At 39.8% G+C, this 22,530-nt stretch overlaps 1 protein-coding gene across 1 annotated transcript; it reads left to right on the forward strand.

Moving 5' to 3' along the window:
- The first annotated feature begins 1,763 nt into the window (after positions 1–1,763).
- On the forward strand, positions 1,764–22,452 carry sv2ba (synaptic vesicle glycoprotein 2Ba). Its single transcript, XM_031309631.2, has 13 exons — positions 1,764–1,971; positions 6,606–7,313; positions 11,798–11,978; positions 13,833–13,984; positions 14,399–14,532; positions 15,073–15,162; positions 17,455–17,568; positions 18,156–18,244; positions 18,525–18,689; positions 18,788–18,921; positions 19,197–19,397; positions 19,518–19,677; positions 21,765–22,452. The coding sequence occupies exons 2-13, from the start codon at positions 6,836–6,838 to the stop codon at positions 21,946–21,948; spliced, it is 2,082 nt and encodes a 693-aa protein (XP_031165491.1). The 5' UTR covers positions 1,764–1,971; positions 6,606–6,835; the 3' UTR covers positions 21,949–22,452.
- The last annotated feature ends 78 nt before the right edge of the window (positions 22,453–22,530 follow it).

A 22,530-nucleotide genomic window follows, 5' to 3' on the forward strand; every position in this document is an offset into this window, starting at 1 on the left:
TGCAACTGTAAGAGATTGCACATTACATAAGTAGCCCGCAATATTGTCTCTGGACAACTGATATATAACTGGTATAATACAGGGGGAAAAAACTCTTTGGTTAAACTGGTCACAACTGGTAGACACATGCAACCAGTGAATAGGGGTCGCAAGTAGACTCCTCCTCATTATAAAGGATCCCAAGCCAAAAGAGTAGGGAAACACTGCTGTAGAGGAGTTTGAATTAACCCTGCTCTTTCCATGCTACTAATGTATGGTGATGAGGATGATGTCCACCACCACCAGTGTTAGATGAATTATGCAGATATTTTACTTAACAGACAAATCAAGCAATTTATTATTTATTTATTATTATTTATTTTACTATTTATTTACATTTATTTTATCGTTATTAATACATACTGTGTGTATATATTTATATCTTTTTATCCTTCTTATATTTGAATGTGTGACATGCACCAACAACACCATGACAAATTCCTTGTATGTGCAACGTACTTGGCAATAAAGCCCTTTCTGATTCTGATTCTGATTCTGATTTAAAGATGGCACCTTGGGATCAAGACAATTGTGACAGGAATTTTTCACAGTTTTGACATTTTATAGAAAGAACAAGTCATCAATTAAGACTCAAGATACTAAATTAAATTAAATAAGTAGTCTACAAATGCCTGAGATATTATATAATGTATTAACTTATTTATGTAAGTAAATACATGTACTTAGTTACTTGTAATGTCCACCACACAGCAGGTATTCTGGATATTCAGTGTCTTAATGCACATTTGGATGCATCAAGCCTTTCACTTTCACATTAAAGGAGCACATTGTAAACACTCCCAGTAAAAATAAATGACATAAAGATGTTTTGGCCGAGTGAGACTGAAGAAGGTGAAGGCCTCTTGAGGCCCAAGTAATACATCCATATGTTAAAAGTTTTTAATGTTCTATAATATTCTATAATTTAGAAAGAGCCTGGCATCAATCCACTATATCATCCAACTGTAACCGCTGTTCTCTCTGTGGCAGTCCTCTCTACTCTCCACTCCATATATTTTCTGCATGTAAACCACAGGGATGATATGTGGTGTAGGAGAGCTATGGTTATCCATCTCCAGCAGCAGGTGCCACTCACACAAATTCGTTATCACCTCTGCACTCATCCACAACCAACAGAATGAACCAGCAGGCTTCCCTTCCTGCTTCAAGGGAAGAGGAATATTTCAGCCATTTTTGCTGATATGCTTATCTGGGGCAACTCTGGATGGATGAGCAGCTACAGAGAGTCAATGTCTCACTCAAGGACACTTTGACAGCACAAACAGCTATTGCAGGGATGAGCCCTTCTGCTTGAAGGACAGAAGGGCTCATCCATGGCTGGTGTAACTATAGACCACCATTGTCCAAATATGCTAACAGTCCACTACTGTGATGACACAACACCTGGTGTTTTAATGGAATCTAAAATGTGCACACTCTTGGAGGTCTCTTGATAATGATTGCAGATCATTGATGGACCAGATCTAAATCTAAAAAACACAGGATTTCTACCAGCTCCAGGGCTGCTGGTTTGGCAGCTTACCATGACCCCTGACCTCTCCGTAGAGGAGCGCCTGTAGAGCTCAAGAGTATCACTGAAAATCCTGTAGAGTGTCTCCACAGTTTGCAGCCACTATCAGTAGAGCCTGTTGCTCTTTACACTTGAAGGACTGTACCACTCGGTCCCAGAGATGGGGGGGTGGGGAGAGGGTTAGTTCAGGGGAGTTTCCTGTAGGGATGAGCCCTGGTGAGGGGGGGTGGTGGTGGGGGATCGTGAGGTTGGATCCTAATCCCTCAGCCTCGGCTGCAGCTTGGCCTTAGGATAAACTGACATGTAGGCTTTGGACGTTAGCTACTTGGACATTAGCAATTTTTTTATTTATGTTTGTTTTGTTCAGAAGTCATTTTTATATTAAGGGAATGCCAACTCTGGTAAGACAACTTTGTTTTTATCTTAAATGGTTGCTTTGTGCTATTTAGTTTGTTGTTTTGACAAGGAGGTAGTGAGGAAGTGAGAAATAATTTAGGCTTTGGTACCATCATTTATTTTTCAAGTTTTATCTGTTGCAAAACCATTCAAACGTAGCTACAGTTCTTTTTCAGCCATCAATATTGCTATGTGTGTAACACAATCTATACATCTAAATAGAGAGGGTTCAGACCATGAATGAATTGTCATTTTGTCAACCTTAAGGACCCTGCTACTCATGTGTAAAGATGTGTAGGAAATAGTATACTCTCATACCAGTTTGAATGTCTTCCCTTGCATGCAGGAAGAATCTACTATCAGGATCTATTCAACGTAGCATTTTTTTGTAGCAAATGTATTAGAATGGAAACATCAAGTTACATATTTCATAAGGCCCAGAATGGCAGCTCTGTAACTGACCTAGTGATAATATTTGACTCAGAAACATGTTGTCAATAAAAGTATTTGACAGGGTAGTGGACAGGTAGTCCCCAGAAATCACAGAGTATTGTCCTTTGACCTCTCGAGGTCACAGAGGAGCTGAGATTAAAATGAACTCATTGCAGTGATGGTTGAGTGATTCTACCAACAGACACAGATTTTTTAAAGAAACAGTAGATGTTTTTGTAATATGTCTTGCCTCAGTGGCAAAGAAAACCCTTAACCCTGTTGCTTAGTGGAATCCTGGTGGTGCAAACTGGTAGAAAGGGTCGGCCATTTTTTGTACCAGGACAAATGGAAATCAGTTTTATACAGTTATGCTGATTATAACATATGCAATATTGGTAATTCTCAAGCAAAAAAAGACATTTTTTATCCCCCAAAAAACTGGTTCAGGTGCATTACTTTTCCATGCACATATTCTAAAGTAAACCAGTCATATGTATTGTAGTTGCAGTAAAGCCTTTTTCTTTATTCAAATCAACTCTTGGTACAGTAAGTTTAGTACATATAAAAAATGCATATCAAAGCAGATTGAGAGAAAGAAACAAGTCCAAACTGTGCAGGTGTGATGGAGTCTGAGTTTAAAGAAATAATTATAACCATGATCATGGTAGATAATTAATAAAATGTCCTGCAAAAAGTTGTGATTTTTTTTATATATAATTTTTTGACGGTGCAACAACATTGGTACAAGTTTACAGTCTGTACAAATCACCGTTTTTACAAAAAATGTTTTGAATGGTTTTATCCATTTCTATACTTCCCAAAGATAATTACAGCTTACAGCCAAGTCCCTGGATGTGCAAATATGTGTGAAGAAAGTGAATAAATACACACTTCTCCAACTTTCTGTAACTACTGATGTGAAGGCAGAGAAAGGCACTTGGAGCTGCTCTGTGACCAGCAGTAGAAGATTGCAGTTATACTGAGTGAAATCCAGGTGGACTGGAGGAATAGGAATGAGGCTAAAACTGGCCCCAGAGCAGCTCAACTGTTTTATATACTGTGAGTTCAGCATTTATCTGTTACTTCACAGGTGTGTATGGTTCTGTTACTCTGTTGAACAAGCTACATAAACTGATGAGGCAAAGACGACAAAGTTAGGCTCAGTCAAACTAATAAATGATCTGAACGGTAAAAGGTCACTTGTGAAATTGAGATAGCTTTTTGTAAATTACACAGTGACCTATCTGCTTCCTGTTAAACCACAGACTTATATTGATTTTCATCATAAAAAAATCAGCTCTTTGACTTTTCAACACTGGGGACACTCTCCGAGGAAGTAGGCACATTATGACCTATTCAAACTCTGCACAGGCATACATTGACATCTGAATTAGTGTGTGTGCATATGTTATGGATAAGGGTGGTCGAGTTGACACATTCATAAACACAAACACAGATCAATAAGTTAGAAGTGACGGGAGAGGGAGGGAGACAGAGGGGGAGAGGGTGAGTGCAGGGAGCCTAACTGTTACATAAACGCCAGCTGTGTGAGTAAAGGCGCTGCAGCAGAATGATGAAAGCAACACAGCTTCCCTCAGCCAGACTGAGCATCCACCCTCTCACTTTCTCTCCTGAAGTGTCCATGTATTATTCATGTTACTGAAAAAAACAACAAATATAAAAACAACAACAACAAAAACAACAGCATGACATGCTCTGCAGATGATTGTGAGCATATCATGGTACTGCGATTCTGCTCATTACTCCTGGCAACAACACTGATCAATGCATATGTTTGAACACTGACTTTGGGATCGCAAAACTACACATCCAAAAGCAGCAAATATGTTTCTGTGCGTCAATAAAGACTCCATAATCCACTGTCAGCCACCTCATCATGAAACAATAAAGTGAGGCAACAAGAGTAAAATGAAAAACAATCTGCAGCCTTAATCTGGATTAAACTACTGTGCTCGTCATCCTGGCGCCAAACCAGTACAGACCAAACCAAATCAACCATCCACTTGTCAGTGTACTTGTATAACGAGTAATACCCATATAACAAGTAATACCCATATAACAAGTAATACCCATATAACAAGTAATACCTATATAACAAGTAATACCCATATAACAAGTAATACCCATGTAACAAGTAATACCTATATAACAAGTAATACCCATATAACAAGTAATACCTATATAACGAGTAATACCTATATAACAAGTAATACCCATATAACAAGTAATACCCATGTAACAAGTAATACCTATATAACAAGTAATACCCATATAACAAGTAATACCCATGTAACAAGTAATACCTATATAACAAGTAATACCCATATAACAAGTAATACCCATGTAACAAGTAATACCTATATAACAAGTAATACCCATATAACAAGTAATACCCATGTAACAAGTAATACCTATATAACAAGTAATACCCATATAACAAGTAATACCCATGTAACAAGTAATACCTATATAACAAGTAATACCCATATAACAAGTAATACCCATGTAACAAGTAATACCTATATAACAAGTAATACCCATATAACAAGTAATACCTATATAACGAGTAATACCTATATAACAAGTAATACCCATATAACAAGTAATACCCATGTAACAAGTAATACCTATATAACAAGTAATACCCATATAACAAGTAATACCCATGTAACAAGTAATACCTATATAACAAGTAATACCCATATAACAAGTAATATCCATATAACAAGTAATACCTATATAACAAGTAATACCTATATAACAAGTAATACCCATATAACAAGTAATATCCATATAACAAGTAATACCTATATAACAAGTAATACCCATATAACAAGTAATATCCATATAACAAGTAATACCTATATAACAAGTAATACCCATATAACAAGTAATACCTATATAACGAGTAATACCTATATAACAAGTAATATCCATATAACAAGTAATACCCATGTAACAAGTAATACCTATATAACAAGTAATACCCATATAACAAGTAATACCCATGTAACAAGTAATACCTATATAACAAGTAATACCCATATAACAAGTAATACTTATATAACGAGTAATACCTATATAACAAGTAATATCCATATAACAAGTAATATCCATATAACAAGTAATACCTATATAACAAGTAATATCCATATAACAAGTAATACCTATATAACAAGTAATACCCATATAACAATAGCCATATAACAAGTAATATCCATTTAACAATATCCATATAACAAGTAATATCCACGTAACAAGTAATACCCATATAACAAGTAATATCCATATAACAAGTAATACCCATATAACAAGTAATATCCATATAACAATAGCCATATAACAATATCCATATAACAAGTAATATCCATTTAACAATATCCATATAACAAGTAATACCCATGTAACAAGTAATACCTATATAACAAGTAATACCCATATAACAAGTAATACCTATATAACAAGTAATACCCATATAACAAGTAATACCTATATAACAAGTAATATCCATGTATGTATGTATATGCAGTCCTTTACAAGTACTAATAAATAACAACATTAGATTAACAGGATAGGTGGTTCGGGCATCTGGTAAGGATGCCCCCTGGGCGCCTCCCTAGGGAGGTTTTCCAGGCACGTCCAGCTGGGAGGAGGCCTCGGGGAAGACCCAGGACTAGGTGGAGGAATTATATCTCCAACCTGGCCTGGGAACGCCTCGGGATCCCCCAGTCGGAGCTGGTTAATGTGGCTCGGGAAAGGGAAGTTTGGGGTCCCCTGCTGGAGCTGCTACCCCCGCGACCCGTTACCGGATAAGCGGAAGAAGATGGATGGATGGATGGATAGGGAACTATAAAAGCTAGACAAAACAGTTGGCATAAACTGTGGGAGGTGAATATTTACTTATTATTGTATTTATATACAATTGCATGAGATATTGTAGGCAAATCACACACTTATATATTTTCTCTAGGTTTTCAAGGACTTTGTCAGAAAGAGTCAAAGGTCATGATGTACTCCCATAATATGAATGTTGTGAATCCCAGAGACTGTAATTGCGACTTGACTTGGCAGGTCACAAGCCACCCCAAGGGGGACTGTTGCATACCAATGTCTCTGCTCTACAAGTGCATTTATCTTTGCTGTTCTGACAGATAATATGTGATGTGTGGTGTGCATTGTGTTTTAGGTTCAGCATGCAGCACTGTGCAAATCAAGGAAGGTAATCGTCTATCAGTATAGCCGTTGAGGCCTTAAATTTGAGACCAGGACTCATCAGAAGATCACGAAGAATACCTGCAGCAACACTGAGAGCAATTCACGGCTCCTTGGGAGGATTATGCCATTATAGCTGACAACTTGAGCTTCCTCAGAGTACAAGGCAAAGTCAGCCTGCTCCACTTATACCCAGCAGGAACCATGGATGACCCCTATCACAACAACCTGAACCAGCAGGTGACAGAAGGTGGAGAATACACCTACACCCAGGATGTAGGAGGTCAAGATGGCTACCCTTACCAGACGGACTACCCTCCACAGGACGAGGATGCTCGTAGCGATGCCACCGAGGGCGCAGATGATGATGAGCAGATGTATGAGGGGGAGTACCAAGGCATCCCCCACCCCGACGAGATCAAGGAGGCGCGGCGGGCAGCTCGGTTGGAGGCCAGGAGGAAAGCCCGTCAGGCTGCCCAGCAGGAAGAGGAGGAGGAAAACCTGCCAGAGCAGTACGAGGCCATCATGGAGGACTGCGGCCATGGACGCTTCCAGTGGATGCTGTTCTTCGTGCTGGGCCTGGCACTAATGGCTGACGGAGTGGACGGCTTCGTGGTGGGCTTCGTCCTGCCCAGTGCTGAGAAGGACATGTGCATATCCAACTCTGACAAAGGACTGCTCGGTAAGTGACAGCACATGGATGGAAGGTGAAAACTGATTGCATGTGATAAAAACCTATATAAACCTAGTTTGTTTTTTCATTCAAAAATGAAATCACTAACCTGAAAAAAAAATGTTTTGCAACACTAACAAGAGGAAGGCTTTTATTTCAACCAACTTTGTTTCTGTGGATAGAATACTTTTTTTTAACAAGACTAAAGCCATGCTAGCAGCTTTCTGAGGCTGTACAGTAGGCTACTTGTAGGCACAGCAATGCTTTGAGCTAAATGCTAACATAAGCATGCTAACATGTTCACAATGACAGTGCTAGCATGTTGATGTTTAACAAAGAGTATAGAAGTAACAAGAGGCGAAACTCAATAGAACATTGTGTTGCGTTCAGTCCAAGATGGCGGAGCTGCACTCTTTAGAACGTTCCATTGAAATCTGCAGCTCGGTCATGGATGCATTTGTTGCAATGGAACGTTCTGTTGAGTGCAGCTCCGCCATCTTGGACTGAACGCAACACAACGTTCTATTGAGTTTCACCTCTTGTTACTTCTATACTCTTTGTGTTTAACAGGTATAATGTACCATGTAACCACCTCAGTTTAGCTTGTTAGCATGCTAACATTAGCTAATTAGAGCCAAACACCTAAAGATGGGGGAATGTCATTAGTTTTGCAGGCAGTAAATCAAAGTATTGGACAAATTCAAATGTTGACCTGACGGTAGCCTAAGAGGCAAAGTCAGAGGATCACCAGAGTTATTACAAGTCGCCAAGGGGGGGAACATGAATATCTGAATCACAGGTCATAGTAATCCATCCAGTAGTTTCACAGACATTTCATTCAATGCCATAAATTTCACCCTTATGGTGGCGCTACAGGAAACATCAGGGGATCACCAAATGTTGATAGAATGCATCCTCATTATACCAGGAATGTCTGTTCACCTCGTCACAGTTCTCCAAAACAGAGATACAGCTGGTTGGTAATATACAAGACTAGCTAATAATAATGATTCGTCGAAGAGTTCTAATCTTTAACTAGACAGGAGGAACTCATCAGTGAAATGATCTGCTGTCGTGCTTGGCTGAAACAAAATCCTGCATATGTTTGATGACACATGGTTGCAGAACACTGCATCAAACAGAAATATTCCCCAGCCACTGGGACAAATTATGGAGAAAAGCTTGGCTCCTTTTAGGCAAATGCAAAAATTAACAACATAACCAACATTGTGTGTCCTAAGCATGGGTCCATTTTGAGCCACCAGATTGAGTCACCAGAGTGTGAGGCGTCAGGCTTGGCATGGGTACTACAAGCGTCTGGAAGTTGACTTGAGGGAAACCACACCACATGTTAATTGTTTAATTATGTTAAATACCAGACACAGAATTAAGCACTGGCCTTCAATATACTTTGAATGTCAAATATACTGTGTTTCTTTTATTTCAGTTGCCTGCTAGCTTCACTTGTTCCCAGCTATTGTACCACAACAGAAAACACGCCAAAGAATTAGATTGAAATTTGTATGCACTATAGACACAACTTACTGGAAATGTACCTTGAAAGCGTCTGTTCCTCACTTTCTGTGCAGACAACCAAACTGCAAATTAAAGCCCCTCACCTTATTTCCCAGGCCTCATGAGTAGCCAGGCGATGTGGCAGATTGCACATCGCTCATTTTATCTTAACAACAGGCTCCTGGGATAAGGTATTGTGAGAGACTGATGAAGAACCCGGAGCTGATTGTATTCAGTGTGTGTTTCCAGGCTAATATGGAGCATGTTGCAGCAGTCAGAGAGCCTGGTGGCCTGCAGTGCCCGGTGCAGAGCTGTCAGACACGCTTCAGGCCTCTGACAGGCTGTGGTAGCAGGAGGAAGACCTGGCGAAAATGAAGTCACAGTGTCTGTTTGTTCAGAGCAGGAGGAGAGCACTGATCATTGGCTGAGAATATGAAGTAGAACTGCAGAATTATCCTTTTTGATTCATGCTCATGCTCTGTTCACCCGACTTACCGGAGCAGAAATGTATTTAATCTTAACCTAAGTTTTGGATAGCAGATAGACCCCCAAACCTTTTGTTAAAAAGAAGAGGATGATTGGTGCACTTACCCTAAATGGTTTTATTGTTTAATCTATGAAGTGAAAATACAAGACGCCAATCGTAGGAGATACAATGCTGGAGAGAAAGTAGAGAAAGTTCTGGCAGGTTTTAAATCTCAGGCTTGATGTAGTTGCAGAGATTTAACCAGTTATATCAAGGAAATTGCTAAACTTGCAATGCAGCTAGTGCATTTCTGGAATAAAACTGGAATTCCAATTAAAAATGTCATGCATTAATTATGAGTTGGTTTTATAATGCTTCCCTGCTGTTATTCAAAGGATTATCTAGAATATATTTGGTACTTAGCATTAATTGACATCATATCAGTCAAACACGATGTCCAGTTTCTTCATGTCTTTTTCCCTTTGATCAACTTTGACTTTTTAGATTTGTAGAGCTTTTCTTTGTAAATTAAGGGATGACAGCTTCACTGCTAATGCAGAGTGGGTAATAGCTGATCATGCTAACGTAACTGACGTCATTTGAGAAGTCTAATGTTATTGGCTTACAATTTTGTATATGTACTGTATGTAAAATCTTTCAAAACAGACCTTTGATGAAGGGTCAGGTCAGATGTGTATCACATTAAGTTACATCCTTTACTCTTAAATCTAAACAAGTCAGATATTAGCAAACTAACATTAGTTTTATCAGTAGAAACTGTGCCTACGGTTGTAATGTCACAACTATATTACATAGGTAGAAAGTCATCCCGTGGCTGCAATGACTGCAAAGACTCCATGAGTGAAGATGTGGAAGACCTGGAAACGCTAACCAATCAGAACACACTGTGCTTTTTCAGGTGGGGGGACTTAAAGAGACAGACCCTAAAATGGAATGTTTCACACAGAGGGTGAATACAGGTATATTCAGATGGACAGTATGAGAAAAAGAATGTGAATGTGTGTTTAGAACATTGAAGTGTGTAAACATGTTCTAGTACAAACCCAAAAATACAAATATGAACCTGAAAATGAGCATGATATGGGACCTTTACTGTTATCAAGCCATTTTTAAAACCTAGTATCCTAAGTGTTCATAAGAACTGTTGTTATATTCTGAGCTAATGGCGCAAACATCAGTGCTGAGCTTAATTTCTTATATCTGAAATGTAACAGAATTTTCAACAATCTGCCTCATCTGTTTTAATTATGTACACAGGGTTAGCATTTCTTTAGACAGTACATATTGTATTTATTTTCCAAGTAGATTCATTGTCTCTTCATCTAGATGTGCTAATGTACTTACTATGCTTTAACTTTTAATACATCAAGAAAAAAAAATAGTTCTTTCCCCTCCAGTGATTCAGTGTCTTCACTGTCCTCAAAGATACTTTAACAGACACATAGAAGCTTGTTGTTGCAGGGTTTGATCCTGGGCCTCCACCTAAAAGACAGGCTGTCTAATCACAAGGCTACCCTGTTAACCTGTCTGTACGTACCTAAAGCATACACATTGCCTTAAGCAACAACTTGGCTAAGATATTAGGTGACATGTTAGCCTTGAGTCTTTGTCTTCCAGTGCCCTTAGCAGTCTCTTGTGGAATGAGCTAGGGATGTGCAGCTTGGCGTGTGGAGGGCCGGAGCATTTGGATAGTCTAGTAATCCACAGGGAAGGTGCACACTATGGCTCCACGTGCCGTTAAGCTGCTTAGTCCTACTGTAATTAGGGCTGTGTGTAGTAAAAACACAGAGCAGGCAGGAGGCATGGATCTAAAGGTTTAAACGGCACGGTGAAGAGGATGGGTGAAGTTGTAGGTTTGAGACTTGACACAGACAGCAGTGGAGAGCGTATTACTCTCCCCAGAGACATAAAAAGGAAGTGCATGATCACTGTTATCTCCTTGGTGCAGTAATGGGCAGCACAGTTGGTCACTGTTAAGAACTGTTGCTTTACAACAAAAAGAAATGGCAGAGTAGACCATCTGCCTAGTGCATGCTGGGATGGGCTCCAGGTCGCTATAGAGTGGGAAGCTGCAGAGAAAATTGAGTTTTGCATTGACAAAGCATGTAATCAAAGAAAAAAAATATTAAAAGCGATGCACTCCTAGATGCCTCAAAATAATTTTGACCATTATTGTTAATAGTTACATTTCTGGCAATGCTATTATCAGTCTAGGTGTATTTTCTTGGTACGTCATTATTAATATCTGGAAGTACATGTGTGTAAGGATGCATCACACTGAATTACTGTAAAGTGGAAAGTGTGCTGATTTCTCTATTCTTCGGTGCTCATACCAGGATAAAGGGAGCCCCCTTGTGGAGATCAGGACTATACATGTTGCTGTAGAGCCTACTCTGTGTGTGCATTATGGGAGTAAAACATGTAACTTGACCTATAAGTGTAAAGCTTAAATGCCTCCAAATGAGTTTTGTGCCTGTGTGTGTATTTGCAGGTCTGCTGGTGTATGTGTCCATGATGGTGGGGGCGTTGGTGTGGGGGGGTCTATGTGATAAGATGGGGAGGAGGAAGTGTCTGATCTACGTCCTGACCATTGACCTGGTCTTCTCCTTCCTGTCCTGCTTCGCTCAGGGCTACGGCTTCTTCCTCTTCTTCAGGTTCTGCTCTGGCTTTGGGTGAGACTCATTTACATTCATGGTCACATTTACATTTGCAGTGTTTACTTGAACAAAAGACAACTCTGACGAATGGCTTTTTATTATGACTTACTTTTTCCATAATTAATCTTTTGAGTGGAAACAAGCAAGTCCACATCCCTATATTTGTATTTGACGAATTTTTTCCCAAAATATGACACCTGTCATTTAAGAAAGAAGAGTATTAGGTACCACTTCCATTAATTAAAAAAAACTGTGAACCTTTAGGAGCAGGCTGAGGTAGAGAGACAGTATAATTCAAGAATACCAATTGTAGCCCAGGGACTACAGGTGGAAATTAGCTCCAACCTGGTAAAATGCATCTCTCCTGTCTAAGGATAATGTATATTGTACATTGTCCCTGTTTTAAATAAATAAATGCGAAATTCAATTGTTTATTATTATTATTATTATTATTATTATTATTATTATTGTTATAACACAATTTGTAATTTGGGTTTTATTGCTGACTTCCTGCTGTCGCAAGCACCTTGGGGTGAAGCTTTTGCAAATTGATTTTGCAACTTTTAAAGACACATTTCTTTTGATAATGATTGCAGCCTGAGTGTACCCAGATCTGCAATTTTGATGTTTGAGCTTTTTGCTAAGCCAAAATCTACAAGGTCACCAGAATAAAACATTCATCTGTTGCTGATTCACTGTGATAATGAGCCTCATGTTAGTCATTAGCACTCACATCTGCTGAACAACTGTGCCTGTTTTGTTGTCTTCACAAAACACAAGGAGCAGCCAGACTTGAGAGAAACCCTCTAACATGCCAATAATTATCTTGATGTTAAACATACTGCAGTGGTATTGCTACGGTTCATGTAATGTGATGTATATATTTTGTTTGTTTTTTTACAGTTTTTTTAAAAGTATTTTTAAACTAATTTAAATAGGGAAATGTCACTGAATTCATGTACAAGAGCAAATACCACTATTTTATTTTATTTTGTCTATGATTTTGGTCCAGGAGCTCACTGCACAATATCTCATACATATGATATGAAATGTAAAAAAAGAAAAAGCCAAAGATCTGAGTCCCTGACCAACACCAGCGCTGAAACTTCCTTATCAGTAGGCTGCAGCAATAAAACATTCCATCTCATGATAATAACAATTTCTAAGTCAATTTCTTCCCTATATTTAAACATATCCTCTAGCCTATATTAACGTTCAATCCTGGCATACTAATGACATTGATAGACTTATTGTCACGTTTAAAAAGTGAAGATGTGTAAACCTGACAATAAAGGTGTGTGCATACATTCAGAAAAAAACAGGACATTTGCAACATATAATGTTGTATATTTACATTTATGTCATAAACCTTTATGTGTGGTTATTATTAGTTTTAAAGAGTTTACCCGAATTACAAAAAAAGAAGCGCTTACAGTTTTCATAGGAACTATTTCTTCAGTAGATCCAATGAAAAGTGTTCATAGCCGCACCCAAGGACATTGTGTCTAAAGACACATTGCTGTTGAGTCTTTTAAATGTAATATTTAATGTTTTGTGCACTAAAAATGTAATTCCACGCACCTCCCACATGTTGAGGTGGAGGTAGAGAAATATTTCTCTAAATTTGGACAAATAAGACCAAAAGTATCTACATTGCTAGATATCAGTAAAAAGTGCGAACATGTGTTTTTGCATAATTTGGTGCAACCAACCTTTTAAAACCTTTTATAATCCTACATCACTAACACTTATAAATAGTTAACATGTCAAATACCAGATATCACAGCAAATGACCCTCTAAATGAGAATGATGAGACAAAATAAAAGTGTTTATTCATTTTCTAAGATGTCTTGCGATTCCTCCCCCAGAATTGGCGGCTCCATCCCGATAGTGTACACCTACTTCACGGAGTTCCTTCAGATGGATAAACGTGGAGAACATCTGAGCTGGCTCTGCATGTTCTGGATGCTGGGAGGCCTGTACGCCTCCTTCACCGCCTGGGGAATCATCCCTCACTATGGTAACACACACACCAGCTGACTCACATAACAAGACACACACATGTAGTTGACTCACATGAAGGCACACAAACATTCAACCATACTGTACATCAACCCAGAAGACAGATATACTATTTTAATTCAGGATCATTTTGTGCTTGCCAATGTGCCTCATCTTGAGAATATTCCCCAGCGATTAAATATGAATAATAAATAAATGTAAGTAAAACTTTGCCACCATCACAAATTGAAAAATAATTCAGTGGGAGTCCAAAACGAACCCACAGTTGCCACAACCTTTTAATCAATGCAATGTTTTAAATGCAAATAACTCGTGCAAAAGTACAGCATTACAGTGATTTGGACATTAAAAACTGAGAGAAAGAAGGCTTTGTGAAATATTAACATGCTCTTTATTGGACGTTTTTTTCCAGGCTGGGGCTTCGCCATTGGTACAGAGTTCCAGATCCACAGTTGGAGAATATTCATTCTGGTGTGTCTCTTCCCTGCACTGGCTGCACTTGTCGGAGTCATCTTCATGCCGGAGAGCCCTCGTTTCCTCCTGGAGGTCAGATCCCATGTCGCAAGATTTAAACATGCAAGATAAGAATATGTGGTTTTATTGTCCGCAAAACATAAAAACACATGTATCTGTACTGCTAATACGCTCCCTAATCTTATATTCATTATGTCAGTGCACAGTGTTAAACTGACATAAACTAAAAAATGTTGAGTCATCGTCAGCCACCACAGCAACATCCCACCGCTGTGCAAAGGTAGCGAAAGGCTGCTAAGGCGCCACCAGTTCAACACCCACCCCTGTTTCTCATCCAGGACAGTGTCAGACCTTTAACCACATGTGGTATTGTATTTATATGTTACAGCAGGGCTGCTCCAACATGTTAATATGACACCCCCCCAAATTATTACACAATTTCCCCATCTGATAAGAGGCAGACCCCATGGGAACATTGTTACTCAAGTGCATCTGGCTACAGTGTCTGTGGGAAATAAACGCGCCATAAACCCTGAGAGGTTTCACAGAACCCTCTTAAAATGGGTTATGTGGACATTCATAGATAAGTTTGTATGTCTGTGTTTTCTTCAGAGTGCCCGGCATGATGAGGCGTGGATGGTCCTGCGACAAGTTCACGACACCAACTGGAAGGCCAAGGGGGAGCCAGAGAGAGTCTTCACTGTGAGCCTTTATTTACAACACTGCTGTTTTGCCCAATCACTCACCAAACTTATCGAATTTAGCCCTATTATGCTTTTTTGGGATTTTTCCCGTCTTTAAGTGTGTAATATAGTTTTTTGTAGTACAAAAAACACATGTCACTCCAAATAAAGCTTTCTCTCCCAGCACTTTTCCTCAACTCCCTGAAAACGGCTCGCCCACATTCCTGTTTGAAATTCCTCAATTAGTGATGTCATTGATTGAGAAAGCCAGCCCAGTTATTCAAATGTGCTGCCCGTTGGTGCTGCCTGAGCAAGCACAGCCCACCAAATGGCTTGTTTGAATTTGGTTGACCAATCACATCAGAGTGGGCCAGCTGACAAATCAGAGCACACTGGGCTTTTCAGGGAGGCGGGACAGGAGCTCAGACAGAGTAGGCTTGTTGGAGATGAGCCAGGTCTGCGCAGAATCGATCACCGGCGATCGCCGCCCAATGCATGCCGGGTAGATTTGTGTCCGACTTGATCCCGACTTGCTCTGACGTCATGCACACGTGGGCAACGATAACCTCACGAGATCACGGCAGCTGCAGGTTTGAGACCCAGGCAGCGCAGTTGCTTTTCACCGACTGCAAGACCCAGGCGGACCCAGGGCATGCTGGGAAATGCCGGCCTCTCAGCTGATTTAACAGCTGATTGGTTCAGAATTGACTCAACATGCTGACGTTTTATATAAACTTTCTTTTATTTTGAATTGGAGGGATTTTAACTGCTATTTGTCTGATTTAAAGGCTTATTCTGTACAGAACACATGTTGTGTGGCTGATAGTTACGTTTAGAAGTCAGAGAGACTAAATCTGATCAGATTACAGATCATCTACAGTCTGTTGTTAATTAAAATCAGCAACATATCGCATGTAGAGCATTGTGACAGCTACTCTGTCATAATTAAAACAACTGGAGACTGTGTACAAGCTGATATATGGGTCTGATAACATTTTATTAAATCGGAATCGGACCACAGTGTTTCTGTGACTTCCTGTTCAGCCTGAAGGCTGCTGGAAACGGCTGGAAACCGTCCAACTTGAGAGCGGATTTTTGTCACCGCCCCCGGCTGCTGCCGCCTGCTCTCATCAACTTTACAGGCGAGGCGCAGTTCATCTCCAACGAGCCTAGTGTTTCAGGAGGAGGCACTACAGCAATGGGCAGTATGAGAAACATAATATATTTTTTAAACCTATTCTAGGAGACCCCAAAAGTACAAATATGTTACTTGAAGGGAGTATAATAGGGGCTATTTAACAAAATAAATATACATCTGAACAGCTGTCACAAATAACATAATTGCAATGTTCCATTCAGCCATACGCCATGACAGTGGGGTGGGAGGAGTTGTCCATCATGGAGGATAATTTAGCCACTATCCTCCTGTCTCCCACCACCTCCACGGCATCAAGGGGGCAACCAAGATCAGAGCTGGCCTTCTTAATCAATGAAATGGAGTGTAGCCATCATCATTAATGGCATTGGTTACACATTCACACCAGTACCTAGTAAATGCTAGGTATTATTTGATTATTTTATATTGGCATTATTTCACAGTCAACATCTGTCTGTGCTGTTAGTCACAGTACGGTCCATGAATGACATGTATAATAATTGTCACAAATAGCACATTTGACATGCTTTATAATGTTGTGTGTATATGGTATGGAGGGAAGCCATGGTGAAAGCTATTTAATTGGACTTAACAGGTGGAACTCATCAAGCCAGATGAGCACAGGTGTGAATGATTAAAAAAAGATTGATGGCTGAATTCCACTTGGCTGCTTTAGTTTTAGGTTGTGGTATTGTGCATGTTGTTTCACTGTCACACTGTCATGGCTTACTGGGGCACTCGAATATAACAAAGCCATCATTAATGTTATTAGTAACACCTGTGCTTTTCTTGCTATGTGTCGCCTGTGAAAAGGGCCTTAGCAAGGTGAAAAAACATAATATTTGATATACGTTAAAGAAAATAAAGGAAATAAACAAGATAAATACAGTATACTGAAATGAAATGATATACAAAAGACTGGCAATAAGCTCCATTTCTCGTGTATTATTAGATGGGTTGACGCGCTCTACATGTTTATATATCAGTGCAATTGTTACACAGCCAATACGTATTTTTCATTCCTATAGATATCATTTTACATGTTTTCATTAAATTTAACGTCTTTAAATTAAATAATCTGTTCTGACTTTCTATTGAACCACAACCATGAAATTAAAATGAAGTTATTGTCCAAACTCCTCTCTCTTTGTGAAGGCAACCAACATTAAGACACCACAAACTCAGGAGGACGAGTTCATAGAGATCCAGAGTGACACGGGAACTGCCTTCCAGCGCTGGACCGTCAGACACATGACCATGCTGCAACAGGTCTGCAGATCACTCCTACACTACACTCAAATAGAAGACAATACGTAGAATACAGAATTACCTTTGCATTTGTCTTACGGAATGTGTATTCATCCCCTTTTACCTGCATGCCTTGTATATCTATCTAATAAAGTCTTGATTTTAACAACAACTTAACACAGACATATATTTATATATATATATATATATATATATATATATATATATATATATATGTGCCCATTCTCGGACTACCGACCGTTTTCCATGATAGAGCAGTAACGTTTTTGGCCAATAACAGACTTATTTCTAAAAATAAATTGTTGTCTTCTTCTAATGTTATGATTAGCTGGATATAAATCTAGTATGAAAAACTTTGGGCCTTGAGCTGTTTGTATGGCTAATATATCCTAGATATATTCTCTCTATAAATTATAAAAAAAAATGTAGTTGCAAGACGTTTTTTTAATACATATATCACTATTGTATTTATTGAGCTTTTTTGGGTTATATATAGTATAAGTCTATCTTAATTGTCTGTCTCTCTGTCTGTCTGTCTTTCTGTCTGTCTGTCTGTCTGTCTGTCTGTCTGTCTGTCCCTCTTTCAGGTGATGGCAAACATCATGTCACTATCAGCCCCAGAGCTCAGACTGCAAGGCCTCTTCCTGGTTATTGTCTGGTTCTGCTTGGCCTTCAGGTAACAACAAATATATTTAGTATGTGCATCCACATTAAGTTTTGAGGCAAAAACACCAGAGTAGAATGCAGTTATATCCCTACTGGTAGATTTACTCAAATCATGCATTTTTAGAATATTTTTGATATTCGTAAACTTCTCCAAGGCAGAGCTGTAGAAAGAATGTCACTGCTAATTTTTAAGGTTTAATCACAAAAAATCCTCACTTACCCCTGTGGTACTATCTATGCAGATCATTTTGTTGTTATAGCTCAGGTTTGTATGTTTCTGTGTGTATCAGCTACCACGGGCTGGGAGTGTGGTTTCCTGATATGATCAAATACATGCAGTATGAGGAGTATGAGTCCAAAGTGAAAGTGTTCCACCGGGAACGGGTCGAACATTTCCACTTCAACTTCTCTCTGGTCAACCAGATCCACCGCGAGGGAGAGTACATCCATGACAAGTAAGTTTCCTCAACACTGCCCCATTAGATTTGGGTCATGCTCTTTAAGTTCACAATTTGTTTATACTGCATAATGACATTTATTTCCTTTCATTTAGGTTTGCAAACATTGAGATTAAGTCTGTGAAGTTTGAGGATTCTCTGTTTGAAAACTGCTACTTTGAGGATGTCAGGTCAACCAGCACCTTCTTTGAGAATTGCACCATCAAAAACACTGTCTTCTATAACACAGGTATCATACAGAAGTAGTAATAAATTATTCTAATGAATATGTTATATCACTTTTTTTACACTGCTGGCTCCTTAAAGTTTAGTGCTAAAAAAAACTCAACTCAGCTAATTAGTGGTATATTAAAACATTAAGGCTGGCCTAAAACAGTAATCTTATGTTAAAGCATTAACACTTTGCAATATGTTTATCGTCCAGCACCAAGAGGAGAAAACTTCTGTTTACAGCCTCATATAAAATATAAAGCAAACCCTTTTACATCCCTCTGTTCTCTCCAGACCTCTGGCAGGAAAAGTTCAAAGACTGTCGGATGGAGAACACCACCTTCCTCCACCCAAAAAAAGGCTGCCATCTGAACTTCGAGGTGGAGAACGACATCGTCATCTACATGGTCAGCTTCCTGGGCAGTTTGGCTGTGTTGCCTGGCAACATCATCTCAGCATTGTTCATGGACAAGATAGGCCGAATCAGAATAATAGGTGACAGAAATTTACAGAAAGTGTAACTACTAGTAGTACAGTAACCATGGACAGATGGGCTTTTTAGTGTCGTTTCTGCCAAACCTGTTTCAGTATGTCATTATCCATCTGTCTTTTTAGGTGGTTCTATGTTGGTGTCGTCTGCCTGTACTTTCCTGTTGCTGCTAAGTTTCAGTCAAGGAGCTGTAATATGTTGGCAGTGTCTCTTCTATGGCACCAGTGTGGCGGCCTGGAACGGATTACAGGTCATTTCTGTGGAACTCTACCCCTCCTCTAAAAGGTACAGTCCACCTCTATCTTACTGGTAACAAGCTTTGAATTTCTCCACATGGTGAAGTGGTGTGGATGGGGCTTTAGTACATTTTGTATGAAATCGAAGACCTATTGTTTAAAAAGTGACTTTGTGTTGATTTGTAAAATCTGCTTCTTTTATCTTTGTAAACTGCATATGTGAAAGAGAAAGCATGGCAAGCAGAGCAACAGTAACTAACTCTGTTAAAAGCTACATGCTGATTTAACTTCTGTCCTAAAAAGTATGGTCTAACTGTTGCACCACAAGGTACCGGGCACTTCTGCCTCCCAGCTAAGAATTTAAACGAAAATCAAATTTAACTGGACAAAGACAATAAGTCATCTGATAGGATGACGTAATTCTTTATTGCCCACAACACTTAGAACTTAAAATGTTCATATTATGCTTTTTGGCTTTTTCCCTTACCTTTATTGTGTTATATATATTTTTGTGCATGTTATATGTTTACAAAGTGAAAAAGCCCAAAGTCCCCCCCAAAGGGACTTACCATCTCCAACAGAAAACACTGTTCACAAACTGCTCCAAACAGCTCTATTGTAGTCCAGCCTTTACTTCAGAGACAAACGTGGTCACTTTGGAACACACGTTATAATGCTCACCTAGCTACTAGCATGGCACACCCTCATACTCTGCTTCTGACTGGCTAGTAGTCCTTACCTAGGTACTGTCAGGACACGCCCTCATACTCTGCTTCTGACTGGCTAGTAGTCCTTACCTAGGTACTGTCAGGGCACGCCCTCATACTCTGCTTCTGACTGGCTAGTAGTCCTTACCTAGGTACTGTCAGGACACGCCCTCATACTCTGCTTCTGACTGGCTAGTAGTCCTTACCTAGGTACTGTCAGGACACGCCCTCATACTCTGCTTCTGACTGGCTAGTAGTCCTTACCTAGGTACTGTCAGGGCACGCCCTCATACTCTGCTTCTGACTGGCTAGTAGTCCTTACCTAGGTACTGTCAGGACACGCCCTCATACTCTGCTTCTGACTGGCTAGTAGTCCTTACCTATGTACTGTCAGGACACGCCCTCATACTCTGCTTCTGAGTGGCTAATAGTCCTTACCTAGGTACTGTCAGGGCACGCCCTCATACTCTGCTTCTGACTGGCTAGTAGTCCTTACCTAGGTACTGTCAGGGCACGCCCTCATACTCTGCTTCTGACTGGCTAGTAGTCCTTACCTAGGTACTGTCAGGACACGCCCTCATACTCTGCTTCTGACTGGCTAGTAGTCCTTACCTAGGTACTGTCAGGACACGCCCTCATACTCTGCTTCTGACTGGCTAGTAGTCCTTACCTAGGTACTGTCAGGGCACGCCCTCATACTCTGCTTCTGAATGGCTAGTAGTCCTTACCTAGGTACTGTCAGGACACGCCCTCATACTCTGCTTCTGACTGGCTAGTAGTCCTTACCTAGGTACTGTCAAGGCACGCCCTCATACTCTGCTTCTGACTGGCTAGTAGTCCTTACCTAGGTACTGTCAGGACACGCCCTCATACTCTGCTTCTGACTGGCTAGTAGTCCTTACCTAGGTACTGTCAGGACACGCCCTCATACTCTGCTTCTGACTGGCTAGTAGTCCTTACCTAGGTACTGTCAGGGCATGCCCTCATACTCTGCTTCTGACTGGCTAGTAGTCCTTACCTATGTACTGTCAGGACACGCCCTCATGCTCTGCTTCTGACTGGCTAGTATTCCTTACCTAACTACTGAGCATGTGCGACTCCCAACAAAGATGGAACAGAAGTGAGAGGTCTCACTCTGTAGCTAAAACAGAGAACTCAACACACAGGGTGAAAAGAAGAGCTGCAGCAATGTGTAGTACAACAAATATATGATGTTTTTTGAAAATTAAACCATGTAAACCTATTCTGATATAACCTCTAAATACAATTATTAACCTGAAATAAGCATAACATGAGCCCTTCAATATGTTTTCATTCATGAGTCAGATAGCAATTCACTCTCACCAAGAAAACAATGACTTGCACTGTCAAAAACATATTCAATCATCAGTCAGTCATGTAATCTTTCTCTGTCTTTGTGACTCTGCAGAGGGACAGCATTCGGTATCCTGAATGGGATCTGTAAGTTTGCTGCCATCCTTGCCAGCTCCATTTTTGCAGCCTTTATCGGCATCACTAAGATCATCCCCATCTTCCTGGCCTTCGCCGCCCTCGTCTGCGGAGGTCTGGTAGCTCTCAAGCTGCCTGAAACCCGGGAGAAAATCCTCACTTGAAAAGCCAAACTCCTGCAGCCTCCAGGCCTCAACCACTGTATATCTATGGGGAAAAGCTTTTTGGAAGTGTCTCAGCTTAAACTGAATTGGAAAGACAAGTAAGAAAGTCCATGCTGTGCTAGCTGTGTTATTATGAGTTATGATTAAACATTTTTGAAATCCTGTCTGGTTGCCTATGTAAACCTGGGGTTGCTTTCTTATTCCCTGTGTAAGCTCCTCAGGCTGCCCAGCATTTCTGTCATGTCATATAAAACTAGTGTTTGTCATTTCCTTTGTATCATTTACTGTTCATCCTTTACTTTCACACACAGACACACACACACACACCCTTTACTCACACACACACACACACACACACACACACACACAGTGTAGAGACATTTGTTTTGTTTGAGATTTGTGTAAAAGAAAAAAATTATGAGATGAAAATATGTCTGTACGTGAAAGGTGATGTAGTTCATGTTACCATGTTGTGCTTTGATTTCATTCCCTGTTGGAAAAAAAGGAAAGAGAGAGGACTTATAGCTGTTGACTATAATCAACTTGAATTGGATTTGAATGCTGTTGTATTCCACCGCGGCT

The sequence above is a fragment of the Sander lucioperca genome, chromosome 3 (genome assembly GCF_008315115.2).
Source record: "Sander lucioperca isolate FBNREF2018 chromosome 3, SLUC_FBN_1.2, whole genome shotgun sequence".
NCBI lineage: Eukaryota > Metazoa > Chordata > Actinopteri > Perciformes > Percidae > Sander > Sander lucioperca.

Coding starts and splice junctions, on each gene's coding strand:
- sv2ba (XM_031309631.2), top strand. CDS start 6,836: ATGGATGACCCCTATCACAACAACCTGAACCAGCAGGTGACAGAAGGT. Junction 18,245..18,524: donor TGGTTCTGCTTGGCCTTCAG/GTAACAACAAAT, acceptor TGTGTGTATCAG/CTACCACGGGCTGGGAGTGT. Junction 19,678..21,764: donor CTCTACCCCTCCTCTAAAAG/GTACAGTCCACC, acceptor GTGACTCTGCAG/AGGGACAGCATTCGGTATCC.